Below are 13,777 nucleotides of genomic sequence, written 5' to 3'. Positions count from 1 at the left end.
AAAGTATTGGAGCAGAAAGCAAAATGTGCCAATTTTTAAGGCTTTGTTATACATTGATTAACTTATGACTCCACTAACCTCTGGTGCCTGTAGCATTTTTTTATTTAGGTATGACAGCAATGGGTTTTTACCTGTGCCTTTAACTGATATGGTAAATGCACTTATATAGCACTTTTCTATGCACAGAAGCACACTCAAAGCGCTTTACACTATTTGCCTGTTCACCCATTCCCACACACAAATGTTCACACACACTCACACACTGGTGATTTCACCTCCTGAGTCAACAGGGGAGGTCTTCTTGTCAATTTCACATAAACTGGTGGTAATCTGTGTTTCAGATGTACAGTAACTAAAGGGTAGCTTTGCCCACTGCCTAAATTCAAAACACAGGCCGACACCCACCATCACTCTTGACAGGTTTTTAATACATGGGCTAAACAGAAACCACTAAGCTGTTAAGGTATTAACGTTTTAGGACTGGAAATGTATGTAAAATGCCACAAATACTACACATATGAATGCACCTTGAATCCATTCAGTAGAAAGAACAGATTTGGCCTTTGAAGACATGTAATGCCTAATGAGACACTGGCTTAGCCTTCATGAAACGTATTAAGCAGGATGCACTTAGTAGACTAGGTCAAGCCTCGCTTTGACTTATCTTAGATTTCTCAAATCTATTTTGCTAGCATGTCATCGTCTGGTAGTTGTGCACACAGAGATGGGTGACAAACTAAAGGGAAAAACCTAAATAACTGAATGGTCTCCTGCAGGATGACAGTGCCCCATCCAAAGGGCACATGGGGTCATCGAATGGTTTGATGAGGATGAAAATGATGTGAATCATATTCATCCATCTTCACAGTCACCAGATCTAAACTCATTTGAAGAGCTATGGGAGATTTTGGAGCGATGTGTTAGTGTCTCCACCGCCATCATCAAAAGACCACCTGAGGGAATATCTTTTGGAAGAATGGTGTTCATCCCTCCAGTAGAGTTCAGACTTGAGAGTCAATGCCAGGGAGCACTGAAGCTGTTGTGGTGGCCCAGAACCTTAGACTCTAAGTTGGTGTTTCCCTTCACTTGTCACCTTATGTACCTGGGCAAGACAGTACTCTTAGTCTGATATGTGGATTTAGACATGGCAGCAGTTTGAACTCTTGATGCCAAGAATGACATGGTTAGATTTGACCTAGTTTAGAATCCTAGATTGTAGTTAGGTCTTCTGTTCGTAAATAGTGGTTTAGATGAACCCATGCTGCAAATGACAAAAGACTTTGTGTGTTCAAGTGTCAGTGAAATGACTTTACAATTCCTCAGGAATAAAAACCCACAGAAGAATATGCTAATTTTTTTTTTTACCTGTGTGGTCGGAGCACATATTTAATGATTCAGTTTGTTGATTTGTAAGTTTGTCGTTAGATTGGTTTTAGGTGTTCAGTGTTTCACATGCCAGATAATGTATATACCCGTGTCCTTTATATGGCTAAGAAAAGCAGTGAAATGTTTCCACCAAATTCCTGCTTTTTCCAACAGTTGAATGTGTGTGTGACTTTTCTAAACTGCATGCCTATCACTGCTGTACCACTGATGGAACAAGCTTTTATTAAGAGTTTACATTTTGTAGATGCCCAATGTTAATTGCTGGAGTTCAGTGACTTGGGACCTCATCCTTTGCAATATTTAAAAATAGAAAAAATAAATGTCTTTGAAATCAGCTAAGTTTCCTCTCTCCTTTACATTGAACAGCAGAATCCATATATAGCTATGTGCAGTATTAAGTTTTAAAAAGACAAGCTGCACCACTTTCAAAGCATTGCTGCATGTGTAATGTTAGTCTTATCAAGTGTTTGAATCTGATTTTCTTTCTAATGCTCAGAGCAGATCCCACAATGCCTTAATGGGGAATTCTGGGTTTTGTAGGAACAGCTAGCACAATCGCATGCACAATAATAAGCAGGAGCTTTTTGATAAGGTGGTATACTTGTTTTGAAAACATCAGTTTGATTGTAAGCAGCCATTGGCAGCACAAAATAAGTCATTTATACATTGCTTACAGCAATCACATGACTCCCAAACACTGAGCTGTGGTGATGTCTCTTCCACTGTGAAATAATAAGGACTGAGCCACCAAAGCACAAACTTATGAAAACAAGACACCTTTATTTGTCCACAGCAGATAATTAAAAGTAGATCAGTCATGACAGTGACATTCCAAGTGAAAACAACATACATGCAACAGGACGACACAAGCTAACCCACTAATTACAATGAAAAGTATCAGAGACCAGATAGAAAAAGCAAGCAGACCCCAGTGAAGCTAATTCAATCCCTTACTGTCAACTGTGAAGTGAGCAGAAGGCATTTAGGGAGCAGGGCATTTTAATACTGATGTACACAGTGGACAAACAGGAGCGTCTCAAATATTCTAGGACACTGGACAAGTGGAATTGGTAGGATTAGACCCGACAGAGATGGAAAACGACCTTGGCAATTAGCACAGCTATCTTAGAGTCAGGAGTTTGACTTCAAATGCTAGAAACTGTATTTACAGTTGAGTCAACTTCCTCTAAAATGTTCCTCACCCATGATTCAGGCAAGTTTATATATCCGTGGTCTTGCCTTTCTGTATGAACAGCAGCAGAATCTATGCTTATCCAGTATGTCAGGGCTGCTCGTTTTAAAAACTGAACTTATGTAGCTTACTGCTTTAAGTTGGTGTCTCCCTTCCATGTCACTGGCAGTTAGTGTATCAAAATAAAATTCTGTAAGAAAAGTAAATATTTAAAAAATAGCTGCTGTTTGTGGTAATGAACCAGTGCAAACTGAAGCAGAACAACAATGTTCAATGGAAATGAATTTAGGTGTACTACAATAAGCAGCAAATGGGCAACCAAAGAATACAGAGAGCGAATTTGAACTAGCTAGCCCAGGTCTGCAGACACGGGAAACTGCTTGTTTAATTACAGTATTCATCGAAAGCTGCTCTGCCGGGCAACAGTCAAGGCACAAACTGTTACAGGCAACAAAGAAAGACCTTTCATATGTGATTATATTAATCAGACTGATGTTCTACTTTTGTAAACAGCAAAACATGTTACACATAGGATGAACTGCAGGAGGAACCATGAACTCCTTAATGTTCTCAATGTTTTGAGTGTTGCCCGGCTGATGCCAGCCAAAATAATACAGCCTACAAATGATGTGGTTTACTGTGTTTGAAAGTTAAAAACAGGGGCATGGGAATAAAGACCATTTAACACATATTCAATTGTATCCTCCATCACTAAAACTGCAGTTTCTTATGGAGCACATATCTACTGAATGACAGAGCCTCAGTCACATCAGGCAACTTTCACCTAGTGGCAGGCCCACTTTTCTCCACCCAAACAAGCTTGTTGGCTGGCTCTGTGCCACACTGGTTGCCAGAGCAAATTACTGTACAAACTACAGGCAACTATTTACCAGCACATAGCTGCACAGTTCCCACACTGATAGCTGCACTGTTCTTTTCGCTAAGCTAGTTGATTGTGTAATCATATCAGCCTCGTACTGAAGATCAACACAAATTCAGTTAGATGTAAAACATGTCTGATGATCACCCATTAGAAAAGCCCGTCACTACAGCTCAGTGTCATAACCAACAGTTCTACTTTGCAAATGAAAAAGTTAACGCCAGTCATTCAAAGCATCCTGTCATTCTGAGTAGGGCTCAACTGATACAGAACTTTTGAGGTCAACACTGACATCTGTGAGTTTAAAAGAATCCGATAACATATTAGCCAATAAATATTTTCCTTACACAACCTGTAACAGACATTTTTGATAGGGTTCATTTAATCTTGTTTTTGAACAGTTATGACCAAGATAGCGAGCAGGACATACCACAGCTAAAAATAAATGTGTCACTAGTCTCTATAAACTATAAAATTGTGACACTGTGAAAACATCTTTGGCATTTTTCTATTTCCATTTATTTTCTTTTATGGGTTAATATATGCAGATAGTTATACATTTCAGCAATGAGCTAATACTGGCCAATTTAGAGTTGCTTGATTTAAAAACAATGCTACCTATGATGAACTCCGGAAACAGGACAGCGGTGCTCTGATAGGTTAAAATAAAAAAATATAGAAGTATACCTGCAGATTCTCAGAAATGCATCCTGCAGCTCTGCTGGGCTGTCTGAATGATCATCAGCTGGTTCTCAACACTTCTCCCCTCTATTCTACATGTCACGAGGCATCTCCACTTCTTCGGGGAGTAGTTCTTTCCACTGCCAATACTGAGCCTGAACAAGTACAACACTAACTACTATATGAGAATATGTTATATGAAACTCTTCATCTGAAGTCAGTGCGCCCATCATTCAGTGGAAGTTACAGCCAGCCAGGTGCTGTTCTTACTGCCGAATCTGTACACTCTGCCAGCCACTTGGGCAGGTAACCAGTCAGCCTAAGATGCAGTTTGGGGATCAAACCAGCTACAGCCGCCAGGGATTAAACAAAGTCTGTACGTTTATAAGGTTCCCTACCTCTGAATATTGGAAATATTCTTCTAGCCCTGTTACCACATGACTATTTGGCTTCCTATTAAACAAATACTGTAGGCCAGCCAAGTAATGAAAGTAAGCACCTTTGTCCTCAAAAGCTCAAGCTGTAGCACCATCCCTAGCTGGAATGACTGAACTCTCTGAGCACAGAAGTGCATGATATCTGAACACTGGCTGGTTGGCTGGCATGTAAAGGACATTAGCAATAGACTGGTGGTCATTTCATGTAGACTGTAACCTCTGATCGTCAATTTGTCCCTGTCTGAGTCAAACCTACAGTTGCCTTTTGGTGTTTGAGAGTTAAATGAAGAACAGTGCTGTGTCAGCAAGAACGAGAACTGAGGTGGCACAAAGAACAAATATTGAAAGAGACCAAATGTTTGCCCATTCTTGTAATCCTTTGCCTTTCAAAACAAGTTCCCCCCCAGTTTATCCTGACTAAACAGAAAGGAAAGTTTGTCATTTTCAAGCCACCACACTTCACTGTCCTCTTTCCACTTCTTCTCACCTGATGCATGTTTAAAGCAGGATTAATAATTGAGGAGTGGTGACTGAATGCATGTATTAAAGATGTAATCTGACAACGTCCTGTATTACCAGCACCAGGCACTTGTCACCGGTCATTTCAATGTATTCAGTTCGATCTTCAGCAATACTAGGAGAACAAAAGCACCCACTCCTATCCAGTGACATGTTCTTGGTGAGGGAAAGATGCAAAGGAAAGACTGTGTCAACATACCTCTTCAACAGTTTCAGTTGAGATACAGGTGGGAGCATCTTTTGAGCAAAGGCTGCGTGTCGCCTTCCACAACAGGAAAACTAACATCTATCAGCTACGCTGGCAGCTCAATTCCAAAGCTTTGCTGCCAAAGTGGCTGTAAGATTTTACTAATCTGAACAGTTAATCTGATTCAACATCTGATTTACTATCCTACAACTCTACACCACCCCTTTTTCTCTTTCCACCTCTGCCTCCTCCTTTACTCCTCTAGTCTTTTTTCTCCTCTTCTTTCTTCTCCTCCTCTTCTGTGGGGTACGAATGCCAGGTCAGTCGCTCCTCATAGAAAGAGATGACCACCTGGGGACATTTGACATTAGCCTCCTTGGCTGGGACGAGATCAGCCTCATCTGAGTTCTTCCTGTTAATGTGAATTCAAGACAAAGAGTATAAGGGGGGAGAAATGTGGCAGAGAAACAATTGACAGAAAGGGGAGTAGAGAGAGGGGGAAAAGGAGGACAAGGAATGGCAATAGAAAAAAGGAGAAAGAAGCCCTGAACCACCTCCAGTACAACACCTTCAACTTTGACCTCAATAATAAACAGAGGATTGTTTTTTTGCATTTCCGACACGCTCACCAAAACTTAAATGTTATAACCCATCCTCAACCCATTCAAAACCATGAGTCACTCCATTCATCTGTCCCGCCTCTGATCAACCACCAACATCACAGTTACTACTAGTGGTGCAACGGATCACTGTTGATCCGAGATCCGAACCGATCCCTCTCCACGTTTCGGTACGCATGTGATCCGAAGATTCGAGAAAAAAAGGGTTCCATTGTATGGTGCGCGTGGTTAAGCGACAGTCATGGCCAGCGGTAGCGCCGCAAGCGGAGGAGCAGAGGAGATTGAGAAACCTCCTGCCTCACTAAAATCTCACAGGTGGGCGCATTTTGGCTTTCCCGTTAAATATATTGACGGGAAAAGGGTGGTGGATAAAACTATCACAGTTTGTCAACTGTGTGGCACGAGGAAATCATATGAGACTGGCAACATGTCGGGCAGGACTGCTCATTTGAAACGACATCACCCTGGTGTGACAGGAGCCAAGACGAAGGCTGTGCAACAGCCACTCATTACAGCGGCATTTAAGAAGCCCTTTGCTGCCCAATCCGACCGGGCTAAAGCTATTAGGGGTTTTATAGCTGCAGACATGAGGCCATATTCTGTTGTGCAAAACAAGGAGTTTAAACATATGATAAATGTGCTTGTGCCACGCTATGATATCCCGTCGTGCACCCACGTCAGTGAAAAGATCGTCCCAAATATGTATGAGCAGGAAAAGTCTGCAGTCATGGCTGAACTGTCCCAGGCATCTTCTGTTGCCCTAACTACATATGGGTGGACCTCCAGGGCAACAGAGAGCTACGTGACCGTGACAGCTCATTACATCACAGCGGAATGGGAGATACGAAGCCCTGTACTGCAGACTTGACCCATCTATGACAGTCACACAGGCACAAATCTGGCGCACGTACTGACGGAAGCAGTGGCAGAGTGGAGGATAGATAGGCCCATTACTAATATCCCAGTCACAACAGATAATGCCAAAAACCAAATAAATGCAGTGAATGAGGCAGGGCTGGGCCCACAGATAGGGTGCTTTGCACATGCAATTAATTTAGCATCCCAAAAGGGAATCACTGTAAGTAAAATGGACCACCTACTTGGGAGGATAAGGAAGGTGGTTTCCTACTTCCACCGAAGCACAACAGCTGCTCATGTGCTTAAGACCAAGCAAGAAATGCTACCGCTGCCCACTCATAAGCTCATACATGATGTCACAACAAGGTGGAATTCCACTTATGATATGTTGGAGCGTTATCTTGAGCAGCAGGCAGCTATATACTCTGCACTAACAGACAAAACCCTAAAGAAAAATGTCAGAGACATTGTCACCTTGTCTGAAAAAAAAAATTGAAATTATAAACTCAGCTCGGCTTTGTTTTCTTTATTCTTTTTTGATGATGTGGACATAAACCATAGTTTTTATTTCACTCTCCATGTTCAAAGTAAGAAGCAAAACCTTAAATTGTATTTTAAGTTGTTTTTGATTTTGTCCACAATAAGAAAATAATAATCATGCCCTATGCACCTTAATTTGTTTTTATATAATTGAGTGGAATGAGTCTTTAGTTGAATGTTTTTAATGGGCAGCAAAAAATACTTAAATAAATGGAGAGTTAACTTTGTCTTGTCTTTTTTTTTTTTTTTACTGATCCGAAAATTGATCCGATCCGTGACTCAAAACTATGATCCGATCCGAACCATGAGTTTTTTTGATCCGTTGCACCACTAGTTACTACTCCTCTCCGATAATGTCATCATAATCATTAGCATCAACAACTGCGCTACCTCTACTGCCACTCTTCATCAAGGGGTCAACCCAGGTCTGGTTCTTGGCCCCTTACTTTTCGTCCTCTATTTACTACCATATGAAAGAATCACACAAACACAGTTTTCACTGCTGACAACTCTGATCCATGTTTTTGTCACTTCCAGACTACTGCAACAGCATGTTCTATAGTCTATTTGCAAAACTCAATAAACTGCATTATGTCCAGAACGCTGCAGTCCACATACTCACCCATTCATGTTCCCACAACACACCAGTCTTTAAAAAGAGCAATGGCTTCCTATCCCTCAGAGAATTCAATTTAAAGAACCCATGGCATGCTCATTTCCAGCCATTTAATGTGTAATCTTGAGTAGCTCTAGATTAGCTTTGCACCCATCATAACTCCAAAAAACAGTAAAACCTTGGTTTGCGAGTAACCTGGTCTGCGAGTGCTTTGTAAGACGAGCAAAGTTTTTTTTAAATATAAATTTTAACTTGATAAACGAGCGAGGTCTTGCAATATGAGTAGTACGTACACTTTGACTGCCGAGCGTCAAAACACAACTGAGCTGATGGTTCTCAAGCCTCACTCGTATAGTCAACATCTGTACTGCAACAATGGTCCAGATGAAGAAAAGATAAAGGTTGAAAAGAAAGGTGGTAAGAAAAAGGAGGTGATTACAGTGGAAGTTAAAAAGGAAATCATCGAGAAGCATGAACAAGGTATGTGAGTGGCTGACATTGCAAGATTTTATAAGGGAGATGTGGAAAATGTGGGAAATGGTGCAAAATTTTGTGGAAAAGCACCACCTGAATAAGGCTGTAGCAGTGCAAACGATAACTGAATGCCACATTTACGCCAAATCCTTAAAAGGAGGCAAAAGCAAGTGTCATTGGATACCTTGCTTGTTAAAGTAGCACAAAAAAAAAAGAAAGAAAAGATTTTAGCAACCCAACAAGATAGCTCCTCTCTCTGTCTCCCTCACGCCAGTGAATCATCACACTGAGAATGCGCACGGTGAAGTTTGGCACGTGTTTTATGCCAGATGCCCTTCCTGACGCAACCCTGACTCAAACCTGGGCTGGAGCGGTGAGAGCGCTGAATTCTAGCCACTAGTCTATCAGGGACCCCCACTGTAACATTGTATACAAGTCAGAAAACAAGGAAAAGCATGCCATGGGCTCTGTAACATCCGCTGCCACCTGCCTTTCCCATACACCTGTGGTCTTTTCTGCATGTTATCGCCTTCAAGTGTCCTTTTAAACCTAATTAGTGTTTTGTTTTTTACAAAAGCATCTGCGTTCCTTGAAAGTGCTATATAAATGAAATGTTATTAAATAATTTAACCAAACTCCATCTGGTTTTAAGGCCCCCAAAAAGTAGAAATGCATTAATGAAACCTTGTATTCTATAGTGAGAAAAAGCTTGGAGAAAAAAGAAAATTCTACTCTGAGAAAACAAGCTTGAAAAAATATATATAAACAGATTCTGTACTATGACTTTTTGGAGTTTTCAGTGAGCTTAGATGACTTTAACCTGCATTTGATTTGTTCTCATTACCACATGAACAGCTTCAGTATTTCCTGCCTGATGTTTCCCTTGGTAAGTTTGGTGAGCCCAGTATAGATGGGGGATGTGCTGCACACACAGCTTTGCACTTGAGATTCTCCAGATTATGGCTAGGGTAAAAATAAGCTAAGAGCGAGACATCTTCACTAGTATACCTATACCCTAAAAGGTCCAAATTATATTCCATTAGCATATGTCTATTTTGTATGTGTTGAACACACTGTTGAACTCCAAAATCATCCAAATCAACAGTAATTCTATCTCCCTGGACCTGAATAACATGATAATGCAGACCCACCACTTCATGAGGAACATCAGTTCTCCACTCGAGTCCGTCGCTCCAATAATCCTCTCTGGCTGCAGACCTCTGCCAAAACCTCTGGCCTTTTCACCCTAGAGACAGGAAATATATAAGCAAGAGCATACGTGACCTGTAATGAACACTGACTCACCCATGTATATGACCACTTAAAAACCAACACTTTGGGCTCTGGCTGGCTGCAGGTATTCTTCAGTCTGAAGCACCCTCTCATTTGCTCACCTCCTCCTTTTTCCTCTTGCTCCCACGCTCTTCTGAATCTCCCGAGGCCTCACTGGCAGTTTTTCTCTTGCCCTCCTTCTTTTTCTCTTCCTTGTCTTTGTGTTTCTGCATGTACTCTGCGATGAGATCTGGGCAGTCCAGGTTCTCCTGTGGTTCCCATGTGTTATCCTCGCTGGATAAGTTGAGTGCAGACAAGCATACGTGAATAGCAGATGTTCTGTTTAAACCTAAGCCAGTCTTTCTTATTCTTGTAACTTACTTTTTTCAGTGTTTAAAAGACTATTTTTATTAGCTGTAACCTAACATCAAAATTCTAAACTTTTGAGTTTTAACAACATCAAACTTTCTTTTATATATATTAGATACTTCTTTTGCACCCCCGGCCCCCAAAATACACTAGAAAACATGTTTCTGGGCAGTTAAAACTACCCAGATTTGGGATGATACCCAGATTTGGGATGATACCCCGACTGTTCAAAAAGAATGTTACTTCAGCAGACAGACTTATACTCACTCTGAGAATCCCTTCCATTTCAGGAGAAACTCCACTTTTCCCTTCACCACTCGGCGGTCTAAAACCTTCTCCACTACATACTCCTCTTCTTCCTCCTCCTCAGCGGTGCCGGGTCCTCTTGCTGGTGCTGCTGCTGCTCCCGCTACCGGTCCCGCTGCCGCAGGCTGCTCGTCCTCCTCAGCCTTCTTGGCCTTCTTTCCTGCTACGGTCGCCAGCTTGACGTCTGCTGAGCTCTCCTATGGTGGACCCAATAGGAGACATGCAGAGAGAATGACAAATAGTGTTAAGAAAACTATGCTTCAGCATGGTATAATATTCAAATGTTCTGCTTGAATTGAGACGATGGAAGGGTTGACGTATGACAATAAGGGGACCAACACTGAGTACTTCAGTCTGAGCCATCTCTTTCAATAAAACTGAAAAAACTAATAAAGGTACGCTCTCAATGTCAACTAGTGGTCTGACCAGCAGCAGGCAATCCTAGAGCTAAAGCTACATGTGCATTGATATGCTTTGTGCCTTTTGTGTACTACCAATAACAAGGAAACAGCAAAAAAAAGAAAAAACAACAAAAACAAACAACATATCTCCAACAGCTACAGTCAGTCAAGTACAAAACACAGAAGACAAGCTTGATAATGCTCAAACACTAATTAAGGAGACCACCAACCTTTTATCAACCACTAAATGCTCACACACAGATCAACAGAATTTTAGAAAGTATTATCTATATAACTATATCAAAGTGAAGAACTCCAAACTGTCTTCTGAATGCGCTCAAGGGGCACGCAACAAGGTATTAAGCCTAATATGAACCCTTGACATGGACTTTGCTGAAGCAAAAGTTCAATCAGCATCAACTTTTGTAATGCACTGTGTTCTACAAGGATCGGCAGACTGACATTTCTGAACAGTAGCAGGACCCAAATTGTGCTGTTGGTGTGATTAACTAAGGATGCCCCCTAATAGTTGAGAACATTAATAATCAGACCTGTCAGTCGGCTGAGGGTGTTTTAGTTGAGCCTTTGTTCTTATTTTATTACATTTTATTTTTTGCCAGTCAGTGTGCATTACAATAGAAGATAGCCCCAGCCTCTGTTAGTTTGTCATCTTCTTCTCCTTATTTTTGTGTGCCATGCAGCAATTTGCCCAAGACTTCCCATGTGGTCTGGGGAAATGCAAAGATCTATTTAGCAAACTGCAGAAGAAGGAGAAAAGGACAACAAAACCCACTAGGACAAGCCACATAGAGGTGAGATTTGTAATTTATTAGAGGTGTTTTCAAACACTGTGGTCTACTTTTACAAAGACTGTTGCTAAGATGTGGTTGGTTTTTCATTGCCTAATGCTATGAGAGTCTGATTTGATTACTCAACTTAGTTAAGTAAACAGTAACAACATGCGCTGTGTTTAACTGATGGAAGAAACTTAAACTTGTTGGTAAACTAGGCTATAACCATGTCTCAGAAGGAAAATGAACTATAAGAGCAGAAATACGAGTGTGTTGTCCGTCTCATTATTCCCACAAGTCCATAAGGCAGCCTGAGAGCATACATATCAAATTAAATAGGTCACAATTTAAACCTCGCATCATATGCAGCTGTCTTTATTGATTTAAATTCTTATAAATACGTTCCTGTCACTCCATTGCACTTAAATGCTGTTGCAAATGTGGTCGAAATCATCACTGAAATTCAGCAGACAGTCGACTGAAAATCCTTAGCTGGGTACAGCCCCTTGTTTAACTGATGAAAGCGCTTTTTACATAAATTGCGCCAATTTCGAATGTGGTCTTGAAGTGAGCGGCTGGTTATGCACCATACCGTTATTTTAACAGTCGAACCAGTAACATCTCAATAGGTTTCTTGTTCACTCGTAAACACCGACAATACAAAACTACAGCTATCCCCGTTCGGTTCGTCACGTGCTCTCGGTTGGTTTCTGCCTTGTGGCGTTTAAACAACTTGTGGCGAGGACGAACCTCCACAATGTCTGAACCAACAAAGAGCGTGGTCTACGGACTGCACACACAAGTCGGTAAATGTAACAGTCCACATGTGGACACATCGCATTTCAAATCCAAAAGTAAAGGGTTATGTTTATGTGGTTGTCGAATTTTGTTACACGCACGGTTTAGTTGTATCTGGTTTCCAGGGTCATGTTTCCAGCATCCCATTGTAAAATACGTACACTTTACTGATGACTGGATTTTCAAGCGCTCACTATACTGCAACTGTGTGAATGTCAGCCACATTATGACAGGAGGCCTATTCCTTCTCCTCTTTCGGAGAAAAGGTCGCGGAGCGTCGTCCCGGTGCGTTCTGGCAGCACTACACCTATGTGGTTATCCCAAACAAAGGGATGCGCGCTATTCTACACTAGTCTAATGGAACAGAAACACTGTCAGAAGAGGGAACATGAATTCGACACGACCGTAACAACAAACAAAGCCAACGGCCCTGTCCACTATTCGTAAGAGCAGCGCTGAGCCTAGCATGGTGCTCACCGTTTTGCAGCATGCCTGCGCTCCCTGAAGTCTCGCGCGCTTTACTGATCAGCCCCGCAAATGACCAAGTTTGGACTATTGAGTTTTGCCTGCTGTGACCACAGGAACGTTATGCTGCAATTCACTTAAATCTGTGCAACGAGAAGAGTCTGGCCACCCGTCCCTGCAATCGCAGGGCAACATGGCCGGCGTGTTCTCTCTGAGCAAATAGCTAACATTAGCCTTACCTTCTCTGAAAATGTTGCGATGGGCGTGAGGAAGGCCCCAGTGAAAGCACTGAAATTTGACGTCTGCTGCAGACGGGCACAGGTCAAAGACGAGCACGCGGTGACACAAAACTATCCAAGGTCTTAGTGGCGTGCTTTGGATAACCACTTCTGAAAAAAGCTTTGCTGTTGAATCACACAATGACCCTAAACCCACTCCCGTTATGGTTCTGCCCGCCAACAGCTCCACCGGACGTTACGTCACAATTAAATTGTAGACAAAGCATTGTGGGAGGTGAAGTCCAATGTTCTTCTTTTATGGATGTCGCGCAGGCTGTAGGCTACATTGCCAGCATGGATATATTACAGAACCCATGGCATGCTCATTTCCAGCCATTTAATGTTTAATCTTGGGTACTTCTAGATTAGGCTTGCACCCATCATAACTCCAAGTAGTCTGCAATTATTTCAGAACAATAAAATCTAGCCACAGGGGTTGCAAGCCAGTGACTTCCGTACCGGTCCCAAGCCCGGATAAATAGAGAGAGTTGCGTCAGGAAGGGCATCCAGCAAACATGCCAAATTTAAACATGCGAATCATCAGTGTGAATTCCATACCAAATCGGTCAAGGCCTGGGTTAACAACGACCGCCACCAGTGCTGTTGACCTACGGGTTGCTGGCAGAAATTGGACTACTGTTGGTCGAAGAAGGAGAGGAGGTAGAAGGATTCGTAGACAGAGAGAGAAGAGGAAAGGCAGGAGTATA

The 13,777-nt window shown here is 41.9% G+C and overlaps 1 protein-coding gene and 1 long non-coding RNA gene across 2 annotated transcripts; both read right to left on the bottom strand.

Annotated features, from left to right (window-relative positions):
• Positions 1–3,655: 3,655 nt before the first annotated feature.
• On the bottom strand, positions 3,656–10,444 carry LOC109964710 (chromobox protein homolog 1-like; the record flags this gene model as incomplete). The annotated part of the gene is made up of 4 exons (XM_020608217.1): positions 3,656–5,694; positions 9,542–9,636; positions 9,785–9,956; positions 10,299–10,444. Coding segments are annotated over 4 exons (564 nt in total), but the record flags the coding sequence as incomplete, so codon positions are not given.
• Positions 10,445–10,468: 24 nt separating this feature from the next.
• Positions 10,469–13,282, bottom strand: LOC109964689 (uncharacterized). The gene is made up of 2 exons (XR_002275542.1): positions 13,032–13,282; positions 10,469–10,534 (listed from the first exon to the last, which is right to left on the bottom strand). It is a non-coding gene; the product is annotated as an uncharacterized LOC109964689 (long non-coding RNA).
• Positions 13,283–13,777: the final 495 nt, after the last annotated feature.

Source organism: Monopterus albus, unplaced genomic scaffold (genome assembly GCF_001952655.1).
Source record: "Monopterus albus unplaced genomic scaffold, M_albus_1.0 scaffold92.1, whole genome shotgun sequence".
Classification (NCBI taxonomy): Eukaryota; Metazoa; Chordata; class Actinopteri; order Synbranchiformes; family Synbranchidae; genus Monopterus; species Monopterus albus.
This window is presented reverse-complemented; position numbering and strand designations above follow the sequence as displayed.